This window comes from Xenopus tropicalis, chromosome 3 (genome assembly GCF_000004195.4).
Source record: "Xenopus tropicalis strain Nigerian chromosome 3, UCB_Xtro_10.0, whole genome shotgun sequence".
Lineage (NCBI taxonomy): Eukaryota > Metazoa > Chordata > Amphibia > Anura > Pipidae > Xenopus > Xenopus tropicalis.
This window is the reverse complement of record NC_030679.2, coordinates 60415317-60440390: the sequence shown is the minus strand read 5'-3', so window position 1 is coordinate 60440390 and position 25074 is coordinate 60415317. Positions and strand designations below refer to the sequence as shown.

General features: G+C 36.9%; 1 protein-coding gene across 1 annotated transcript in view; it reads right to left on the bottom strand.

The window, feature by feature from the left end:
* Positions 1-25074, bottom strand: part of trhde (thyrotropin releasing hormone degrading enzyme) — a 315571-nt gene that overhangs the window by 253623 nt on the left and 36874 nt on the right. Inside the window, exon 2 of the mRNA XM_002939942.5 lies at positions 14521-14794. Coding sequence (XP_002939988.3) covers positions 14521-14794 — 274 coding nt within the window. The remainder of the gene's footprint in view (positions 1-14520; positions 14795-25074) is intronic.

Sequence of the window (25074 nt, the reverse complement as noted above, 5' to 3'; positions counted from 1 at the left end):
TAAGTCAGCCAGGCAAAACAGCATGGCATATACATACTGCACTTTAAACTGTACAGTGACTATGAAAGAAACAAAGGGTCCAGACACATAAATTAGTGAAAAAAATGAATTTCTTTACTGCACCATGCAGAATAGTTATGTTTTTTCTTGCCAACAAATGTCCTATATTATGTGAGAAAAGTTTTCAATCTGTAGTTGTGTGGAGAAGATCCATAAATGGCATTTGGACAATGAATGACATCTGCATCCTGTTTATCTTTCCATTGTATTCTATAAAGCTTATCTGTAAACTGCTATGTAACCTGTGCCTTCTTTCCCTTTTCAGCTTCAATGGCTGCCCACTTCGCTACACAGCAGCTTGTTTATATAAACCAGTGCCGTCCAACTGGCAGCCCGCAACCCCCCACCTGCCTGGCTGCTTTGATGGCTTACCTTTGTGTAAGCTTTAAATGGTATCAGTACATCAGATTCAGGCTGTAAACCCCCTGTATTGTTTAAAAATGTAATCCCCTGTGTTTTTCACACCTATTAATATCTGCTTTGTTCACACCTCAGGCTCAGACTGTAAACCCCACATTGTTCACCTGTTCACACCTCAGACTGTAGGAGCAGTCGAAACCCACAAATAAACCCTGCACTCTACAAAAAGTACATATACTGAGGTGGTACTGCAATTAAACAGTTTTTTGTTAATATATAGTTATTGTGCAGACTGTAGAAGCAGTGCCAGCATTGTGTCATTGTATGCTGCCTGTGTGTGCCATACTCTGCCTGCCCTATGCTGCCTGTGTGTGCCATAATATTCCTGCCCTCTGCTACCTGTGTGTGCCATACACAGGCAGGGTAGGGCAGGCAGAGTATGGCACACAGGCAACATAGGGCAGGCAGAGTATGGCACACAGGCAACATAGGGCAGGCAGAGTATGGCACACACAGGCAGCATAGGGCAGGCAGAGTATGGCACACACAGGCAGCATAGGGCAAGCAGAGTATGGCACACACAGGCAAAGTAGGGCAGGCAGAGTATGGTACACACAGGCAGGGTAGGGAAGGCAGAGTATGACAGGTTTTTGCTGTACTACCATCATTAATATGGGTATGGTCATGTGTTAACACGGATGTGGTTTCAAGTGGGTGTGGCTTAAAAGGGGAGTGGTCAAAACTGGCTTCTATGATTGGCCCTTCACCATGTAGGCCGGAAAAAAAATCCGGCCCTCTGCACCACAGAAGTTGGACAGCACTGATATAAACTATAGTTGTATGTTTTGACGCAAACACACAATGTTTACCAATAAAGGGCAACTTTATACTATATTTAATTGCCTTAAAACACTTTCACTTGTTGGTGTTACTGGGTTTTTTTTTTTTTTTTAAACAAGCACACACATTTTGTTAGCCATCAATTACTTGAGTAATAAAGTTGTCCTAGCAACTCAAAATAAACTAGGCTGTAAGAAATTAAACATGAAAAATGCTTAAAATCAAAATGCAAGATATAAGAAGATAAAAAAATGCAAAACAAGTTCACACATTTATATAATCTACTTAAACCAGCCAGTTTCCTGCACAAATCAACAACAACACTATTAGCAGCAACAGCTCAGTGGGACATGTAATAAGAAAGTAAGTAAAGGTATAGGACCCATTATCCAGAATGCTCAGGACCAAGGGTATTCCGGATAAGGGGTCTTTCTGTAATTTGGATCTCCATACTTTAAGTCTACTAAAAAAAATAATAAAACATTAATAAAAATCAAATATTATTGTTTTGCATCCAATAAGGATTATTGATATCTTTGTTGGGATCAATTACAGGGTACAGTTTTATTACTACAGAGAAAAAGGAAATCAGTTTTAAAATTCTGAATTATTTGATTAAAACGGAGTCTATGGGAGACAGGCTTTCCGTAATTCGGAGCTTTCTGGATAATGGGTTTCCGGATAAGGGATCCCATACCTATACTATAATACGGTGTTTGGTGGGAACACATACAAGTGGTGTAAAAATGTGCATGACGTTACAAGTGTATGTAAGTGATGTAGAGGTCTCAATCACTAAATACCACTAACTAAAAAAACTAATTTCTGTGAAAGTGAAGCAAAAACAATACATAAGATACAAAGTAAGTTGGCAGTGAATTGCTTAAAGTTTACATGAAATGATTTAAATAGTTATAGTTTGTTGCAAAGCGCAAATCATGTGCAGAACACAGAATGGTAACTTGTCAATAACAGAGAATGGCAACTTGTCAATAATTTGTAGCAAGAAAATCACAAACAGTCTATGATTTGAAGTCAGCGGATGCAAAAACGTGAAAAAATATTAAGAACCAGAGCATGCTTGTAAAAGATTGACCAAACAGTCAAGTGAATCCATCAAGAAGAGAAAAGGAAATCAGAAAAAAGGGCAGAAATAGGATGTGTTAACCCAGGGAGACATGCTTGCGTCATATCTCTATTAAATAGAATATGTGTGTATTATATACATTGTGACTTGTGTATTTAAAGGAACAGTAACACCAAAAAATAAAAGAGCTTTAAAGTCATTAAAATATAATGTACTGTTGCCCTGCACTGATGAAAGTTGTGTGTTTGCTACAGAAACCCTACTATAGTTTATATAAATACCCTGCTGTGTAGCCATGGGGGCAGCCATTCAAAGTGGAAAAAAAAGAAGAAAAGGCACAGGTTACATAGCAGATAAGAGATAAACTCTGTAGAATATAATGGTGTTTTAACTGTTATCTGCTATGTAACCTATGCCTTTTCTCCTTTAAGTTGCCCCCCTTGGCTACACAGCAGCTTTGTTTATATAAACTATAACAGATGCAAGCTTTAAACACAGCTATCTAGCACACATTTGGAAATTCAATCCCTTTTATCCTCAGTTGTATTTTCAAAAAATTCCATTGTCCGACCTGCCTCAAGAATCCATGGCCAACTCCAACTCCAACTTAATGGACACTGACCAATCAGAACTTGATACATGAACCTATGGTCAATCACTAGGTTAATAGCATGGGCTAAGTTTTAGTTAGTGTGTTCCAGTTGTTCCTGGAGTGAGGATTATAAGGGAGGCAGTGGGGTTTTATGTAACATATCCACATTTATAATTATCTTTGTAAATATCAGTTTACATCTAAATATTGTATTTTATTTAGTGCTATTTTGCACGTTTGTTATTTCTGTAGATGTGTCAATAGCTTTTGTTAATAAATGTATATTTTTGATTGAACTCTCTCTTTTATTAACCCTTTAAGTGCCAGCCGAATTCGTCATTTCGGTTCCCCCCAGTGCCAGACGTTTTTTAAGCATTTTGTACTCATTCACTTTAACAATGTTTTTTGGTAGGAAAACCTCCACGAAACTAGGGAAATTATATATCGTTTTTTTCGTCACTAATTGGGCTTCGACATACATACCAAATTTTATAACTTTTCTGGAGATATGATGTGTATTTTGGGTGAAATATGTAAAAAAAAAATAAAATTATGAAAAATTTCTGTATATTTTGAGGTTTTTTTCCATAGAAAAGTTAATTTTACTCACTTTTTTTTATTGTTTGTAAAAGCCCTGATACTCCCAATTCCAACGATACCAAATATGTGGTGGTACCCCACAGTTCCTGTCCAGAAGTAACCCCCAAACTAAAGCAATACTTAGTACAATATCACACCAGAACAAAGCAGAAAAGCGCTTGTAACAGTTAATGCAGCATAACTTATATGTAAATCTAAAATATCCCCTCATGTTTGGTATCTTTAGAAACTACAGACCTTCAGGTTTCTAGGTGCAATGTAGTTTTCACTCAAAAGCCAAATACCTTTTGTCAGTGCATTGTGAAATTTGGAAATTTTTATGACATTTTTTTTTTTTTCTAAAACGTAAACTTGGACGCATGATCAAATGTGGATTTGACAAAAAAAAATCTCATAAAAATTTTCTAACAAAGGCATATTTGAAAGACAAACTTCTCCTGAATAAAATGATGCCCCATATGTATGGGTGCACATAAAGACATGGGAACCAAACACTCCAAAGCAGGGGCAATGCACAAGGGCAATTACAGCTAAAAATGTGGGGGCTGCGCTCTATGTGCACTTCCTGCAGTTTTTCAGTGTTAACCCCCCCTACCTGTTAAATAACCCCCACAAACTATATATTTCTGAAAAGTGCACACCTTCAGCTATTCAGAGACACCACTCTTCTCTTTCTACATGGAAAATTGTGGCCGCAGTCCCTTGCAGAAGTAAGCGCTTTGGTCAGAAATCAAGGAAAAACCAGATAAAAAAACCTAGATTTCTCCCCAAAATCTCCATGGCAACTCCAAAAACTTACTAAACATCGATCTGCAAGTTCCCCTGAATAAAACGATACCCCATATGTATGGGTGCACATAAAGACGTGGCCACCAAATGCCCCAAAACAGGGGCAATGCATAAGGGCAATTTCAGTTGAAATTTTGGGGGCTGCGCTCTATGTGCACTACCTGCAGTTTTTCATTGATAACCCCCCCTACCTGTGAGATAACCCCCACAATCTATATATTTCCGAAAAGTGCACACCTTCAGCTATTCAGAGACACCACTCTTCTCTTTCTACATGGAAAATTGTGGCCGCAGTCCCTTGCAGAAGTCAGCGCTTTGGTCAGAAATCAAGGAAAAACCAGATACAAACCTAGATTTCTCCCCAAAATCTCCATGGCAACTACCAAAAACTTACTAACCATCAATCTGCAAGTTCCCCTGAATAAAACGATACCCCATATGTATGGGTGCACATAAAGACGTGGCCACCAAATGCCCCAAAACAGGGGCAATGCATAAGGGCAATTTCAGTTGAAATTTTAGAGGCTGCGCTCTATGTGCACTACCTGCAGTTTTTCAGTGATAACCCCCCCTACCTGTGAGATAACCCCCACAATCTATATATTTACGAAAAGTGCACACCTTCAGCTATTCAGAGACACCATTCTTCTCTTTCTACATGGAAAATTGTGGCCGCAGTCCCTTGCAGAAGTCAGCGCTTTGGTCAGAAATCAAGGAAAAACCAGATACAACCCTAGATTTTGGTCAGAAATCAAGGAAAAACCAGATAAAAACCTAGGATTTCTCCCCAAAATCTCCATGGCAACTACCAAAAACTTACTAAACCTCAATCTGCAAGTTCCCCTGAATAAAACGATACCCCATATGTATGGGTGCACATAAAGACGTGGCCACCAAATGCCCCAAAACAGGGGCAATGCATAAGGGCAATTTCAGTTGAAATTTTGGGGGCTGCGCTCTATGTGCACTACCTGCAGTTTTTCAGTGTTAACCCCCCCTACCTGTGAGATAACCCCCACAATCTATACATTTCCGAAAAGTGCACACCTTCAGCTATTCAGAGACACCACTCTTCTCTTTCTACATGGACAATTGTGGCCGCAGTCCCTTGCAGAAGTCAGCGCTTTGGTCAGAAATCAAGGAAAAACCAGATAAAAACCTAGATTTCTCCCCAAAATCTCCATGGCAACTACCAAAAACTTACTAAACATCAATCTGCAAGTTCCCCTGAATAAAACGATACCCCATATGAATGGGTGCACATAAAGACGTGGCCACCAAATGCCCCAAAACAGGGGCAATGCATAAGGGCAATTTCAGTTGAAATTTTGGGGGCTGCGCTCTATGTGCACTACCTGCAGTTTTTCAGTGTTAACCCCCCCTACCTGTGAGATAACCCCCACAATCTATATATTTCCGAAAAGTGCACACCTTCAGCTATTCAGAGACACCACTCTTCTCTTTCTACATGGAAAATTGTGGCCGCAGTCCCTTGCAGAAGTCAGCGCTTTGGTCAGAAATCAAGGAAAAACCAGATACAACCCTAGATTTTGGTCAGAAATCAAGGAAAAACCAGATAAAAACCTAGATTTCTCCCCAAAATCTCCATGGCAACTACCAAAAACTTACTAAACCTCAATCTGCAAGTTCCCCTGAATAAAACGATACCCCATATGTATGGGTACACATAAAGACGTGGCCACCAAATGCCCCCAAACAGGGGCAATGCATAAGGGGGGGCTGTGCTCTATCTGCAGTTATTTAGTCTAAACACCCCCATACCTGTGAAATAACCCCCGCAAACTATATATTTCTGAAAAGTGCACACCTTCAGCTATTCAGAGACGCCACTCTCCTCTTTCTACATGGAAAATTGTGGCCGCAGTGCCTTGCAGAAGTCAGCGCTTTGGTCAGAAATCAAGGAAAAACCAGATACAAACCTAGATTTCTCCCCAAAATCTCCATGGCAACTACCAAAAACTTACTAAACCTCAATCTGCAAGTTCCCCTGAATAAAACGATACCCCGTATGTATGGGTACACATAAAGACGTGGCCACCAAATGCCCCCAAACCGGGGCAATGCATAAGGGGGGGCTGTGCTCTATGTGCTCTACCTGCAGTTATTTAGTCTAAACACCCCCATACCTGTGAAATAACCCCCGCAAACTATATATTTTTGAAAAGTGCACACCTTCAGCTATTCAGAGACGCCACTCTCCTCTTTCTACATGAAAAATTGTGGCCGCAGTCCCTTGCAGAAGTCAGCGCTTTGGTCAGAAATCAAGGAAAAACCAGATAAAAAAACCTAGATTTCTCCCCAAAATCTCCATGGCAACTACCAAAAACTTACTAAACCTCAATTTGCAAGTTCCCCTGAATAAAATGATACCCCATATGTATGGGTGCACGTAAAGACGTGGCCACCAAATGCCCCAAAACAGGGGCAATGCATAAGGGCAATTTCAGTTGAAATTTTGGGGGCTGCGCTCTATGTGCACTACCTGCAGTTTTTCAGTGTTAACCACCCCTACCTGTGAGATAACCCCCACAATCTATATATTTACGAAAAGTGCACACCTTCAGCTATTCAGAGACACCACTCTTCTCTTTCTACATGGAAAATTGTGGCCGCAGTCCCTTGCAGAAGTCAGCGCTTTGGTCAGAAATCAAGGAAAAACCAGATACAACCCTAGATTTTGGTCAGAAATAAAGGAAAAACCAGATAAAAACCTAGATTTCTCCCCAAAATCTCCATGGCAACTACCAAAAACTTACTAAACCTCAATCTGCAAGTTCCCCTGAATAAAACGATACCCCATATGTATGGCTACACATAAAGACGTGGCCACCAAATGCCCCCAAACAGGGGCAATGCATAAGGGGGGGCTGTGCTCTATGTGCTCTACCTGCAGTTATTTAGTCTAAACACCCCCATACCTGTGAAATAACCCCCGCAAACTATATATTTCTGAAAAGTGCACACCTTCAGCTATTCAGAGACGCCACTCTCCTCTTTCTACATGGAAAATTGTGGCCGCAGTCCCTTGCAGAAGTCAGCGCTTTGGTCAGAAATCAAGGAAAAACCAGATACAAACCTAGATTTCTCCCCAAAATCTCCATGGCAACTACCAAAAACTTACTAAACCTCAATCTGCAAGTTCCCCTGAATAAAACGATACCCCATATGTATGGGTGCACATAAAGACGTGGCCACCAAATGCCCCAAAACAGGGGCAATGCATAAGGGCAATTTCAGTTGAAATTTTGGGGGCTGCGCTCTATGTGCACTACCTGCAGTTTTTCAGTGTTAACCCCCCCTACCTGTAAAATAACCCCCACAAACTATATATTTACGAAAAGTGCACACCTTCAGCTATTCAGAGACACCACTCTTCTCTTTCTACATGGAAAATTGTGGCCGCAGTCCCTTGCAGAAGTCAGCGCTTTGGTCAGAAATCAAGGAAAAACCAGATACAACCCTAGATTTTGGTCAGAAATCAAGGAAAAACCAGATAAAAAAACCTAGATTTCTCCCCAAAATCTCCACGGCAACTACCAAAAACTTACTAACCATCAATCTGCAAGTTCCCCTGAATAAAACGATACCTATGTCTGGTTGCGCATAAGTACATGGCCACCAAACCTGAAAATGCATAATATTGGGGCTGCACTCTATGCACCCCTTTTTTTTTGCCTGCACCCGAATGAATGGAATACGCTCGGGTGCAGGCACATGTAGCCGATATACGCATAAAAACGCGTGAGAATGCAAAGTCTCGCGTTTTCATGCGTATATCGGCTACATGTGCCTGCACCCGAGCGTATCCCATTCATTCGGGTGCAGGCACAAGTAGCAAGCGTAGGGCTGAATTTTCGGCAAGCGTTTTTCCACTTGCTGAAAAAATCAGCCCTACGCCATGTGTGGCATCAGCCTAACCCTTGGCAATAGAAACTACCAGAACAATCTTAGCACCTCTGGACCTTTCTAGAACAACTGAAATCAAATGAAGTTAAAATGGAATAAAACCCACTAAAAGCAATCAAAGAACAATAGTTGCAATGAAATCGGTAAGAGCCCTGGATCCACCAATGTCACTGCAAAAGCAACCTTTTTGGGGGCACTAAACACACAAAGAACAATGCAAAGATAAAACACCATAAAATCAGTAAAATCCAATAAAACCACCTAAACCAACAGAAGAACAATAATTGCAATGAAATCGGTGGTCAGAGCCCTGGATCCACCAACGTCACTGCAAATTCAGCACCCAATAGCAATAAAAAAGTTACAGTGCAATAGAATAATTCAAAAACAGAAATCAATTATGAAAATGCCAAAAAAACACTAAAATGCAACCAAATAAATCAGATAATTATAGAGCAAGATCAGAAATAAAGTTTTAGTAAAAAAAAAAGACTGCCAAAGAAAGCAAAGAAAGAAAGAAAAGAAAAGAAAGAAAGAAAAAAAAAAAAAAAAAAAAAAAGTGTAAGTGTAAGTGTGTGTGTAAGTGTCTGTGTGTGCTTGGGAAAGTTGTAAATAAGTGTGTATGTGTACAAAAGTGTAATAATGACAAAGATAGAAGAAAAAAATTGAAAAAAAAAAATTTTTTAGACAGTTGAGACAGAAATAAGCAAAATAAACAGTGGTAGAGAGTTGTAGTTCAGCTTACCCAAGGCAGGCAGGCGATCAGAGGCGATCAGGGGCGATAAATCCAGCAGGCAGGCAGCAGGGGAGCTCCATCCGGTCCAACGTGCGCAGCAGGAGTGAGGGAGCCGACAGTAGGCGGCGACTTTTAAAGGGACAGCAGTGGACACGTCATCAATGCGTGTCCACTGCTGTCATTGGCTGGAGCGACGATCGGTGCGGCTGGGGGACCCGGATCGGTGAGTATGTGCTGCTTTGCTCGTTGCCTAGGGGGATCTGAGGGGTTTACAAGCGCTGCGCTGCTTTAAAAGCGAGCGCAGCGCTTGTAAACCCGACAGTGCCATTGGACGTAGATTCTACGTCCCATGGCACTTTGGTCCCTTGGTACCTAGGACGTAGAATCTACGTCCCTTGGCACTTAAAGGGTTAAAGAACCCTTATAACCAGGAATATTCATGTACATGTGTATATAAGAATAAATATGCATATTTACATAAATATATCCTTGGGCAACAGGATGTGCCACGGTCATCATCTCATAGAAAGATTTTTCTTTGAGGTGGACCCTCAATGCTTAAAATCCGTGCCAGAGATAAAAGGTGTAGTACCTGTTTCTGTGATCATACCGACAGCCAGGATCTGCTGTCAATTGTCTGGGCTGCAAATAAAAATTAGTCCATGATAAGACTACCTGCAAGCCACACCAGTTGGAATATCTACAAGTTTCTCAACAAGTTTCTCCCTCAATGTAAGTGATAGCTTCAGAGTCATTATAAAACTCACATCAAGCATATTGTTTCCAACTCTCAACAAAAAATAAGGTGATTGCTATAAGAAATATAAAAACAGTGCTGCTAAAAAGTGTAATATGCTATATGTAGTAAGTATAAAAAATAGTACCTATACTGCAAATACACCAATAAATTGTTTTATCCATATATAAGCTTAAAAGTCCACATAATGATCTGGTTGTTCACTGATGTCATTCCAATATAACTTGTTGCCAAGAAGAGCCACAACTCAGCCTGGCATGGGGCTGATTGATGTGTTGGTTCAACATCAACATTTTTACAATATAAAATACATTTCGGCTTCCCTAAAAGCTAGAAATAATATCCACAGGAATTTACTATAGATACATATGCATATTCCTTTGGATAGGGAAATAAAGTAGGCAAAGTCATTTAATGCAGTCTATAAAAGAATGATTAGACACACCATTAGAAAAAATAAAACAGGCTTATAAATCGTTGGACATAAAAGAGCTTAACCTGAAGTAAATACACAGAATCATTAAAAAATAAACAATTATTTTTTTTGACCTACAAAAATTCACCGGTGTTAATTAAAAGGCTTTAAGTGACATTTAGTAGAATGCTTTTTATTTACAGATTGACCTCACTGTACACAACAAGAATGCGTACAGATTACAATAATTAAATTCATTTTTATAGATATATTTTGCTTAATGCAGGCTGTCAGACAGTAATGTAAAGTAGTGAGACAACACACCTGCAGTAATGGAAGCTGTACCTTTTAACTTACAAGTAAGCCATTTTGCTGACCTCTCAGCATACACATCACATGTAAATAATGTTATTCAATGCTCATCTATAACCCAAGTAATATGGTAACAATTCCCATAAATATATTAACTTGCTGTACCACCTTTAGCAGCAATAATTGTAACCAAGAGCTTCCTGTAATGTGAGTGTTTTACATCTCTGTTGATGAACGTTAGCCCATTCTCCTTTGGTAACCTGCTTTACTTAAAGTAGAACTATACCCCTGGAAAATAAATCATAAAAACAGCCCATTTGTAAAACCTTGCTTCATCTAAATCAACCATTTTCAAAAACTACATTACAATACATTTTCAGTAGTATGTGCCATTGAAAAATCCTAAATAGAAAATTGCCATGTTAGGTGCTAAGGACTGCCCCCGGGGCTCATAAAATTCACAGTGCACACCAACAAACCAAGGACATATACACATTAGGTCACATCAGCCAATTAATGCACAAAGTTCTGTCTTTTACTCCCATATGTCTTCCAGTTAGAGTTAGAGCTGCATTTTTTTCTGGTCAGGTGATCTTTGAGGGAGAGCACCACAAAATGGTGGCTCAAGGTAAACAATGTAAAAGGGAAATGTTTACGGATATATATATATATATATATATATATATATATATATATATATATATATATATATATATATATATATATATATATATATATCACACCTGTTTAGTAAGAATCTTAAGAATCTTAAATAGAGCGTTTAATATGGTATAAACTATCTGCTGGGTAAGGATTCATTCTGGGGGTATAGTTTTCCTTTAAAGGAGACGGAAAGGCTAATAAAGAGTTAATCTCAAGCTGCAGGCATACCTTCAGTTCTCTCAATAGTGCCCTTAAATCTCCACATATTTCTCCTGTTCAGATGATCAGACGCCTCATAGGAAAAAAAATGCTGAGTTCTGTAAAGAAAGTTCCCATAATGCCTCACTCCTGCACCAAGACCGGTGTACATGCTCAGTTAGTCAGACTATGAGGAAGCTTCCTGCTGATTGGCTCAGATCACACATTCCTAAGGGGGGGGTGAGTACTTAGCATTCTTGATGGGGGGGAAAGCAGAGAGCTGCATGTCTCTGGCACATGAATTACTGACACAACAAATCTTTTGACAGATAACTCAGTGCAGCGTTTCTGTGAGTGCTTATGGCTGTATTTACATAGACCTTTCTAATAAAACTTACTTAGTTTTTACCTTTCCTTCTCCGCACATTTTTAGGCTTTCATACATGGACCATTTGTCCTGCTACTACATCTCTACTAGATCCAACTCAGGATATTGACTTGGCTAATGTGATAATTAAAATGAGTTTCGCCATAGTTTGCATATGTACCTGTTGTGTTGTCATCTTTTTATTCTGCAACAGTAATTTTTTTCTCCCTCCTCATGTTTGAAATAAGAATATGTAACAGTAAATTAAATAAAGTTAAATGAAGCCAAAATACTGGGAAGTAAAACTAGAAAATGTATGTCACTGTGCATGGCCTGTCAGGAAAGTACTAAGTAGAAATGATTTTATAACTGGGTTATATTGTTCTTAGATATGTGTAGGCTTTGATTCATTGATGTACCTTTTATAGATCAATATAGTGTACAGAAATGGCATTTAGTGCAGGTATGGGATACAGTATGTTATCCAGAGACCCATTATCCAGAACATTTTGAATTACAGGAAGGCAATCTTCCACAGACTCAATTATAATCAATTTTTTAAAAATGAGTTCCCTTTTCTCTGTACTAATATCGCAGAACCCTTGTACTTGATTCCAAATAAGATGTAATTAACCTGTGAGGCAAAACAATTCTATCAGGTTTATTTAATTTTAAAACAATTTTTTAGTAGACTTAAAGAATGGAGCTCTTTATAAAAGGAAGACCCCTTAGTTTAAGAACTATGTTCAGTACAAGGGATTACTGAACTAAGTCAGCAGTATTAACATAAATAATTTACCTCGAGTGTTAGCAAATGTGTGTCTGCACCAATGTATGTAAATGTACGATATATCTAATACATACAGTGGCAGAGTGACCAAAGAAATAAGTATAAATGTGAGTTCCCCTTTAAATTCTCCATAGTGGCAGATGTAAGCTTCAAAATAGAGGTTACTGAACAGAGAATGCTTTCTCTGTTTAAAGGACTTTGCAGTCTGGTCTAGGAACCTATAGTGTTCTCAAAGGAACAGGCAGACCAGGCGATCCATTCCACTAGTCCAGTTCATATACTGGAGATCACTATCCGCAGGAAGGCTGTCTTGTGGAAAGGTATTTCAATTGTCTCTCAGAGCAAGGCGCAGGGCAGGAAGGATACCTGTCTGTATGAGGAACACCCAGAGGGGCTGGGGTGCTGCCTGCCACTGCAGATGGAACCTCAACAGAGAGTTACTGACCCCCCAACTATTGGTGTTTTCTTACTGGTAGTCGACAAGGGGCCCAGGTCAGTGAGGGAACTCATCAAATGCGTGAAGGTAGCGCCCAGAGGGCGGGATTTATTTTTATGATTTATGTTTTGTATGCTGAAATAGGCACCCCTGTGTTAAATAAACTGCCTTAAAATTTCTGTTGTGGATCCCACAGGTATATATATATATAAAAAAATCTACACACGCCTGGTAAAATGTCTGGTAAAATGTCAGGTTCCTGTGCTGTACAAAAATGAGACAAAGATAAATCATTTCAGAACTTTTTCCACCTTTAATGTAACCTATAAACCGTACCACTCAATTGAAAAACAAACTGAAATCTTTTAGGTGGAGGGAAGAAAACTAAAAACACTAAAATAATGTGGTTGCATAAGTGTGCACACCCTCTTCTAACTGGGGATGTAACTGTGTTCAGAATTAAGCAATTACATTCAAAATCATGTTAAATAGGAGTCAGCATACACCTGCCATCACTTAAAGTGCCTCTGATTAACCCCAAATAAAGTTCAGCTGCTCTAGTTGGTCTCATCCCACAGCAAAACCATGGTCCACAGAGAGCTTCCAAAGCATCAGAGGAATCTCATTGTTAAAAGATTTGAGACAGGAGAAGGCTACAAAAGAATTTCCAAGGCATTAGATATACCATGGAACACAGTAAAGACAGTCATCATCAAGTGGAGAAAATATGGCACAACAGTGACATTACCAAGAACTGGATGTCCCTCCAAAATTGATGAAAAGACGAGAAGAAAACTGGTCAGGGAGGCTACCAAGAGGCCTACAGGAACATTAAAGGAGCTGCAGGAATATCTGGCAAGTACTGGCTGTACAACCTTGAAAAAGGTCCCAAAAGGGACCGAAACGTTGGTTGTACATGCAATTATAATACACTAATATTTGTTTGAACCACAAGACCCTTGGTGCTGGTTGTGTTTGATTTGGTGTATTATATATACATACATACATACATACAGAGCTGGGCGGTATGACCAAAAATTTATATCACGGTATTTTTCAAAATTATATCGGTGTCACGGTATTTGACGGTATTTTTTTTTTCCATGCATGATTAGGTGTTAACCCCATTTCCTAATAAATTAGAGAATAATTACTGCAGTATTGAAAATCAGAGTCAGGCAAGCGAAGGATCGGCAACAGAAAGTCGTAAGGTAAATCAGGCAGGCTTAGTTTCCCAGGCAAGGCCGCAGACAACATAGCACAGGAGGAGGCGTTTGATAGCTTTAATTACCCCCCACGCATGCGCAGAACCGGTGGCGTCAGCGCGTCACGGACGTGCACGCTTTGACCCGCGGACAACGGGACGCGTGCGCGCAAAGAGGCGCGCAAGACCGGGCCGCACGGGTGAGTACCCTGACACCCCGGTATTGCGGTATCTGAAAAATGAATATAGTTTTTTAAAAAAACACCGGTATTCGGTATTAAACGGTATATCGCCCAGCCCTACATACATACACAGTATATATAAACACACACACTTTGTTAGGTTAATGCAGCATACTGTAGTTAAACCATTTAAAAATATACTTACAACAACACCACTCTGTGTTACCGCTTCCTTGAAGGTAAAATTGCACACTGCCCAGGCAAGGTAGTAGGTAGACATTAAAGGAGTTTGTGAAAAATGATCTGTAACCCATCCACCTTCTTCAAAAACAGAAGTTTCCACAGGCATATTTGACAAAGAAAGGTAAGAGGTCTGATGCCTAATACTTATTTTGAATGTTGCCTTGTAGATAGGCTCATCAAAACAGGGGAAGGCTTTTCTTGCATGGATTGGAGAAAACTGGGTAACAGCAAGGGATCTGAAAAATAAACAGGTAAAGATATTTTAATCAAAATATTAAACTAAAGCAGATATGACACATATATAATATATACAGTATATATATATATATATATATATATATATATATATATATATTTATTCTGGTAAAGACAAAAATGACTATTTTGCATGCAAATTGTACAGCAGTCAAGAATGATCGTGTTGTACTATTAAAAAGAAGCCCAATATATTTTTTTTTTTAGAAGTACTAGAATTCAAATTAGAATCAAATATTGCAAAAAATATTACCTATTTTTGACATTCACAAGGTCAGAAATCTATATGCACTGTTAATTACTTTGTCTCGCATTTATTAATTTACAAGTACGTTCAGGTAGACTGGAGATGGCATCCCATATGTTCATTAAAAGTTGTCACAATCAAATTCCTTGTGACAACTGCACAAACCAAACTCTACTGAATGTAAATTGAATAGTGTAGGGAAATTATACATTAGGATATTCATTTTTAAAACTGCAAAAAAAGAAGCTGTCCATTATGCATTAATAAGGAATGCACATGCAGAAAGCAATAGCAACATTTATCATTTAAAGTTTTTTTTCCAGAGAAAACCACCCCAACCTCGACAGTCTAACCTCATAGTTTAAACCTTCCATTCCCTTTACTAGTTTTACTGCACTTCTCTGCACCCTTTTCAACTCCATAATCTCCTTCTTAAAGAGATACTGACACTTAAAAAATAATCTTCAAAATATTAATGTACATTGGGGGCACATTTATCAATTTACGAATTAGTACGATTACAAAAAAATCCTATTTTTCTAATTTATAGAACTGTGCATATTTTCTATGTTTTTTTTTGTTAATTTCCGCAATTTTTTGTGCTTTGCGTCAATTTGTGAGACAAAATCGTATTTGTAGCAATGAGTACGAAAATTTTGTTATCCATTCAAGCTTTAGTATTGTGACTTTCCTTGGGCCAGGTTGGAGCTGCAGAGTGCCATTGAGTCCTATGGGAGACTTTCCTTGGGCCAGGTTGGAGCTGCAGAGTGCCATTGAGCCCTATGGGAGACTTTCCTTGGGCCAGGTTGGAGCTGCAGAGTGCCATTGAGCCCTATGGGAGGCTTTCCTTGGGCCAGGTTGGAGCTGCAGAGTGCCATTGAGTCCTATGGGAGGCTTCCAAAATCATGCACTGAAGGTTTAAAGTCAGAAAGTTTTTCGCACCGTTTAGAACCATTTGGATACAAAAATTTTGTTACTTTTGGATCGTACCATGATATTTTCGTACGACCACGATACAATTTTTTGTGCAATTTTAACGCACATCAGAAATTTTCGTATTTAATCCAAATTTTTTGCACTTGTACTTTTAATGATCTGAAATGTATTCACATGAATCTGGCCCTAAAAGTTACCTATAGGTCATGTTGATCATTTTTCGCTGATAGGGCTGCTTTTGTAAGTAAAATTGTTAAAATTGTTACTTGAAGTACCTAAACCTGACTGTCAGTTATTGCTTCTAATGCTAACGGCCTCCTGCTGCACAAATATGGCAGCCCCCTCATAGAGGGACATGTGGATCAGATAGGGAATGTAAAAGCATCAGGCAAATCATTTTATGGCAAAATTATTAATAGCATGCAAAGACAATGTTATGATAGATATAAAAAAGGTTTCATATCAGGTGACAGAATCTCTTCAAGGACTGGAGCCCAAAACTGCACTGTATAATCAAGGTGAGGCCTTACCAGGGACCTATAAAGAGGCAAAATTATGTTTTCATCCCTTGAGTTAATGCTCTTTTTATACAAGACAGCACTTTATTTGCTTTAGTAGCCACAGAATGATACTGATAAAAAATCCCCAGATCCTTCTCCATTAATGATACCCCCAACACACTACCATTTGGTGTATAACTTGCATTTATATTATTTCTACCAAATGCATGACTTTGCACTTTTCAACATTGAACCTTATTTTCCATTTTGCTGCCCAGTTTTCCAATTTGCTCTCAAAGCTACAATTTTATTGTTATTGTTACTTTTTAGTAGTAATTTTCCTATTCAGTCCCTCGACTGTTCATATTTCAGTCTCTTATTCAAACTACTGCCTATTTGCTAGGATGAGAAAGACCCTAGCAACCAGATATATAACTAAAACGAAATACTTTAACTATATAAAACAGAAAAACCACCGGACATAGCTTCATCACTTCCGAACATACTTTTACAAGGCTATACTATATTTTTGCTCTCAGAGAATATCAATAACATGACTGAATAATACTGGCTCAATTAGACATTACAAGATGTCTAATTGAGCCAGTATTATTCAGCCATGTTATTGATATTCTCTGAGAGCAAAAATCCCCAGATCCCTCTCAATTAAGGGTCCCCCCAAATCACTACCATTTAGTCTATAACTCTGTTTACATTGTTTATACCTAAGTGCTTTTATCAACATTGAACCTCATTTTGCTGCCCAGTTTTTATTGTTTATTGTTAATGTTACTTTTTATTGATATTAGAGAATATTAATAACATGGTTGGACCAGGTATCAAGGAGGCAATTATGTTATTATCTCCCCAAGCTCAAAAATTCCTCATTCATTCCAAAAACAAGATCATTTTGCCTAACCCAAAACAAGCAAAAAGTAACACTAGCTACATCATAGCCCATAAAGCACTAATTTGGCGATCCCAGGTCTCTGTAACATTTCTCTATAACATTAGCAAAGAAAAAAAGAACAATTGAGAAAAAATTAAGAATAAAACAATGTCTAACATGTCTTGAGTGCCTAAATGTTCTATCACCAAGCCCAGTAACTCAAAACATCTATGCACTCTTTTAGTTAAAACAATTAGCTTTGTATGACACTGAGAAAACACACCTAAGCAAATATTTTAGCAACAAATCCCAGGACTAACAGCTTAGAAGAAGAAAGCTCAAAGAGCTGGTAAATGGTTGCTATTATATCACAACAGCATAAGGTTTGGTGTCTGCTAGCAGGGGGCCCATCTCTGATGCTATTCTTGACAAACTCCCTACTATACAGTACTAAACAAAGAAATTGATAATGCATAATATGTTAAGACAGGTATACCACTGGGCAAAACACATATGAACGCTCATCTGAACTGCCTAATTAATACAATAGCAATAAACAGTCAGTGTAGTTATATTTATGAAAGTTATATTTACTGCCATATTCACTTGTAACATAAAAATATTTAAAAATATTCTGTTCAATAGGATTACTAGAATTCTCTCCTACTTGGTCCATTCACATAGGCAGAGGATGAATTTTTTGTTTGGGGAAGCTAAAGATGGCCCATACATAGACTGGCCTAATCCTAATGTGAGTCTTAGTGGATTTCCTGCTGGAGTAAAAATAAACCTCCTAACTACCTCTTGTAGTTCCCACTGACTTCCAGGGATACTGTGCAAATGTGCGGGTGGGAGGGCTTTTTTTCACCATAAAATGGTGATGTAGGATGTAGGATGTAAAAGTATTCATACTTGCACTTCTGTGAGGGGTTCTCCATCTATTTGCGTTTGGGATAACTTAGCTTAAATGGGTTTTAGTTGGTTTTATAGCGAGAAAGGCAGTGAGTACTGACATCCCAGGCACATTATAAACAGTGAAATGCTGTCTATATTTTAAAAACCAGCACATTATATGCAGTGAAATGCAGTAGGTACTGGCACCCCAGGAAGAGTATACAGTGAGCTGCAGTCTAAATGAACAAAACAAGGACATTATATACAGTGAGATGCAGTGGGTACTGATGAAAAAAGTAACAACACAATAAAAAAAAATATATAAAAGCACAATAAGCTTTTTCAGGGGGAAGCTTTAAGTCCCAAGCCTAAGGGCCTGGATAATGACCTACATATACAGTATAATGCATATTGCAGTTATACCATTTTATAAAAGTAAAGTCACTGGGTACTAAAATTACAGTAATACTACATGCACTTCTAAATGTATCTTGGGGCTTGGGTGGTAAAACAGAACTGATCAGATAAAAGGACACTACAATTCATAAACTAAATTCTTGCCTCTGTAATGCCTTCTGAATTATAATCCTTTAATAAAGAGAACGCTCATATGAACTTTTGATTTTGGTCTTTTAATGGCAATGTTCAAAGAAGTAGTCTTATATTGTGAAACTTTTACTTAAAACAGCACATAAGAGATCCTGGCTTTATTCGTTCTATTATTAATTTGTCCCACTGGCAATTCCTGTCAAGAAATGTTAGCTTACATAACAAATATAGCACAACTCTAAAAATGATCTATGAATTGTCACCTTGTTATATTGTTCTTGTGCTTTCATTAAAAGCAGCTTTATCAGGTCTGTCCATTGCATCCAGCCAGCATTATGTTAAGCAAATGAACACTAATATGATAAATATAGTATGTGCCATTTCTGATCCAAGAGGCATATGGCATTAATCAATGGCAAATGTATTGCTTTTACTTTTGCACTGGTTTTTTACTGTCATTAAAAATAGTATGTGCCATTTCTGATCCAAGAGGCATATGGCATTAATCAAGAGCAAATGTATTGCTTTTACTTTTGCACTGGTTCTTTACTGTCATTAAAACAATATAAACAATAAAGCAATATAGAATCCTGTCTGTCTGGAATCCTTGAAATCAAGCCAGGCTACACATAGGTGCACCTTAGGGAATATGACTTTCTATACTGGCACCATTGGATTTTCTCTTGGATGATTTTCAAAGCTGTTCATTTGTCATAGAGTTGCCCTAATATTAGCTACGGCACCAGAAAAGAGACACTTTCAGATACTCCATGTGAACTAGTCTGTGCTGCTTTCAAAAGAATAAACATTAAATATATTTGTACAGGTATCGGACCCCTTATCCAGAAACCCATTATCCAGAAAGTTCCGAATTACGGAAAGGTCATCTCCCATTGACTCCATTTTATTCAAATAATTCACATTTTTAATAATTATTTCCTTTTTCTCTGTAATTATAAAACAGTACCTTGTACTTTATCTCAGCTAAGATATATTTAATCCTTATTGGAGCCAAAACAATCCTATTGGGTTTAATTACTGTTTAAATAATTTTTTCAGTAGACTTAAGATAGGAGAACCGAATTACAGAAAGACCCCTTATCCGGAAAACCACAGGTCCCGAGCATTCTGGATAACTGGTCCCATACCTGTATGTGTTGTGTTAGACTGAAATGTGCCCTGTCTTGTGGAAAACTCTGCTGTGACTAAAACACAGGTGCATACCTTCATAATATATAATATTATATATATTATATATATATTATATACATTATATATATATATTATATATATATATATATATATATATATCAATCCAAATGGTGTCCGCACTCCAAGGCTCAATATTCTGCGGGGTGCTTAGCCAAAATTATGTATGTATAGAAAATAATCATCTGTGGCCAGCACACCCTTCAAAATTTTTTATTGTAGATATATTGTTAAAACCAACGTTTCGGTCCTCATTAGGAAAAGAGAAAGGTCCTAATGAGGACCCGAAACGTTGGTTTTAACAATATATTTACAATAAAAACATTTTTGATAGAACATTGAAGGGTGTGCTGGCAACAGATGATTATTTTATATATATATATATATATATATATATATATATACACACATATACATATATATACAGAGATCATAATGGTGCATACCACTAACAAAAAATACAACCTGGGTGCAAGAGCCATATAAACTAAAATATTGCAGGAGTAATGCCAGCACACACAGGGTTTCATACAAATGTATTTAAAATTATATTTATTAAGAAAAAAAGAGCAAAATAAACATAGCAAGCCTCAACGTTTCAAGAGGCAAAAACTGAAGCAGTGCTCTTTTTTTCTTAATAAATATCATTTTATATACATTTGTATGAAACCCTGTGTGTGCTGGCATTACTCCTGCAATATAATATAATATATTATATATATATATATATATATATAATCATCCGTGGCCAGCACACCCTCCAATGCTTTATCAAAAAATTTTTAAAAGCATCGAAGGGTGTGCTGGCCACGGATGATTATTATTTTCTGTATATACATAATTTTGGCTATGCACCCCGCAGGATATTGAGCCTTGGAGTGCGGACACCATTTGGATTGAGTTGAGATATATATATATATATATATATATATATATATATATATATATATATAAGTAGAAAAAACGGGCCACTCCACACAGGACTTATAACAAACTAAAAATTATAGTGTTTATATAAAAAAAAGCATATGTAAGCTCTTCATTTTTCCATATAAAAGAGAGCTTCTAAACTTAGAGACAAACTTTAAAAATAACTTAAATTTACAGTAGCTTATTCCTATGTTGTGTCATTCAGCAGGTACCTAGCCAAAACGTTAATCTTTTCTCCCATGCTGTATCTGTTCTAACAGATATTTCTGTTCTTAATGTTCCTAGTTCTGAAATACAATAGCTAATTGTGTGTTTATGCTTAATAATATTATTGCAATAAAATCAACTTCTGAAGAAAGTCATATTTTAGCATAGCTATCAGATGTTTAATATAAATACATGTTAAAAGTAGCACATTAGTATAATGGAGCATTACATTATCTTTACTCTTCTACAAGGGTCTGCAGAGGCCTCTGTAAATTAGGGTCCCCTGACTAAATCATTGAGCCACTTAATCAATCCCTGATTGCTTCTTGTGTTTAATTTGTCTACTTGTTTCACTTACATATAATACAGTAATAATCATCACTAGTTGCAGCAACAAAATATATAGTTGCAAAGAAATTGTTAATGTAATTAAGCCTTTCCACTCTATGGCTTTATCAGACATATACAAATTATAAAACTTAATTTCATTATATTTATATGCTTTCCCCTCTGAAAAGCATCTTCCAGTCATTCATCAGGGATTCAAATAGCTTCTATTTTAGAAACAGTTTGACCTTGTATTTTAAGTTGCTGACTTTTTTTTTTTTTTACACAATTTCAGCAAATTAACATCATCACCTTTAGGTTTTTTTATTTTTTTTAAACATGTGTGGTTGAGTCTCTCCCTGAAATCAGGATCAATACAGTGTGTGTATGAACTGCTGTGTCAGCTATAGAAAACATAGCTGAGAGCCATAACTATGCAGCTTAGTTCAGCTCTGTGATATGCTTTTATCATTGTTGTACTTTAAAGATCCGTCTTTATAATGTGGAGGTTCCATTGTGAATATTTTATGAGTTGCTTTAATAAACTTACTGGACATGCTACTTCTGAGTACAATGCTTATTAAAGAAAGATTTCCAGAAAATCACATAGAGATGCTCAAATTAATTGCTACATGTATTGCTTTATGTATCTGTTACAACATCACTTCATACAAACTACTTGATTATATATATATATATATATATATATCCCCCTCACACTAGACCTTAAGGACCAATTTATCAAAATATTTAGAGCTTAATACATAAAAACTCTACATTCTCTTCATTCCTATGGGATTTTTAGAAGCATATTTATCAAATGGCAAGTTCTAACTTTCACCCATTGGGGTACATTTAACAAAGAGTTAAGTACGAGCTCGCCACTGTCTGCTAGAGTGAAATTCCACCACTCTCCATTTATTTCTATGGGATTTTAAAAAGAGTATTTATCAATGAGTGAAAGTTCACCCCTTGATAGATACGCCTTTAAAAATGCCATAGATATGAATGGAGAGTGGTGGAATTTCACTCTAGCAGATTGTGGTAAGCTCTAACTTCACTCTTTGATAAATATACCGTATAGATAGAAACCTATTTATCAATGGGTGAAAGTTTGAAATTAACATTTGAAAAATATGGTTCTAAAAATCCCATCGGGTGATACATTTTGATAAATCTGCCCAGAAAATAATTTTTTGCCTAATAAAAGAAAACAAAATTCTAAGCAACTTTGCAATATACATTAATTAAAAATGTGTTTTTTTTTTTTTTTTTGAGTTATTTTTATATATAATTGCTATTAGAAGTAGTGTCTGCCAGTCCTTTTCTATCCTCTGCCCTGGTGGCTCTGGCATTTGAAACCATGTAACAACTGCCAGCAGATTTTACAGACCTGCCTGGCACTTGCAACATTGTTTAAAAAGTAACCAGGAGTTCAGCAAATGCTGCTTTCTATAGCAATTACATTTAAAAATAACTTTTAAAGCACTGGAAATTTTTAATAAATTCACATTGGAAAGTTGCTTAGCATTAGGTTTTCCTATATTAGGAAAAACTTATTTTTGGGGTTGACATGTCTTTTAACGGTTTAAAAATTACTCTACATTGAAAAGGATTAACTCGAAAACAAATACATGTTATTATCTAATTTGCAGAATAAACAAACAGGGACATGAGTGATTCATAGGCATAGTTCCTGATACCACGATAATCCACTTCACTCTGTAATACAGCTGACGGATTATAGAAAGGAGTAGGTAATATCAACTTTGACATAATGACATTGACACTGATTTCACATTATTATGTGATACCAACAGACATATCCTTATTTGCATTTACCAAGCTTTAACAAGACATTTCTTATTATACTTTGAATAGTAGAGAGATTATGTGCTGAAAATACTAATGCAGGCTTTAATTATCTTCAGTTGTGTCTTGTCAAAGTGTAAGAACAACATTGCAAGGTTTTTTTTCATCCTTTTAGGGGAAATCATCCATATTTGTCAGATTTTAACTGACCTGACTTGGCATAATTGTAAACTGTACTTTATAACCTTACACTAAAGTGTGTGTTATTTCTTGACAAGGCAAGACACCTCTCAAGTAAAGAGATATTTATTGTACTTATCAACATTAGGTAAGCTTCAAACCTCTAGACACTGAGCTTTACACAGACAGAAGTATCTGTAATGTTGGGTGCTTCAGTTTAAAAGTAAATAAAGTAACTTTGCTGCATGTCATCCAGATTAAATCCACATTAGATGGTTCTACTACTTAATATACAAGATTTAAATAAATTCTAGAATTTTAGCATCACATAAGCCTTTATAGTGCTGTGTTATTTGCTTCCAGGGCTTTTTTTGCCACTACAGTAAAAGAAAAACTAAACCCTAAAATTGAATATGGCTAAAAATGCCATATTTTATATATTGTACTTGTTGCACAAACCTAAAGTTTCAGGATCTCAATAGTAGCAACGATTCAGGACTAGGCATGGACTTGCAGCGAACTTACGCATTTCGGTATTGGTGAATTGTTTCACTTGTTTCACTTTCAATTGTTTCTAGGAAATTCCCAAAACTTTCTTAATATAAATACATTTTATATGGCAACCAGACACCATCATTTCATAGCATTTACATTGCTACAAAGAAACACTCTTTATTGTTCATTTTTATAGAATATTAGCAACTGGAAAACATTTTCAAAACCTTTATACTTGTAGGAGAAGTGTAATTCTTCATTCAGATTAATGTATCCTTTTTCAATCATGGCATTTATTAATACTGCTATGATTTTAACTACCACCTATGGGTTTCAATCCATAGGTATAATTATGAACCTCAAATAAGAGGCTAATTGACAGACTTTACTCTAGAAGCCTTTTGTTTGTACAAGTTGCTATTATAAATAGCAGGTATAATTTTAAACACTAGAAGGAGAACTTGCCCATGCTATGCATGTCAAATTGGGCATGGTCGTGTCAAAATTGGGCGCAGTCGCATCAAAAAAGCACGGAGGACAAAAAGATTCGCTCATCACTAGTCACAAAATCATATTTTTGGCATTTACATATAAAATATGTCCTATTGATAATATCTAAATCTATCATACACTACTACAATATATTTATGTCTGTAGGGTCTTAAAATCATGGCATAGAATTAGAATGCCTCTGCTTTGATTTATTTAAAAAAAAAAAAAGGAAAAAAATAACAGTGTTGAGTCAGCTATAGTAGAAATGTACCGTTTGTGGACTGACATATCTGGTTCATTGGAGCTGTTAGTGTGTCATAAATACCAGCACTTCTGCTACTGTGTATGTGTCATACAGCTACCTCACCTTTTGTTTCTTTTTACAGTGATATTTAACAGAATGTATTATTTTGGTTGTAAACTGCTGAGATGTGGTAATTTCCAAAAGACTGAAATGCCTGCATATACAGATACTATAGAAGAAATTGATACTTTTTATACATCTTTCTTAGAGATACAGACATTCAAAAAAGAGTATATAATTTTGTTGTCTTTTTGTGTTTGCTGTTTAATACTGTTTCAGATATTGGTAAG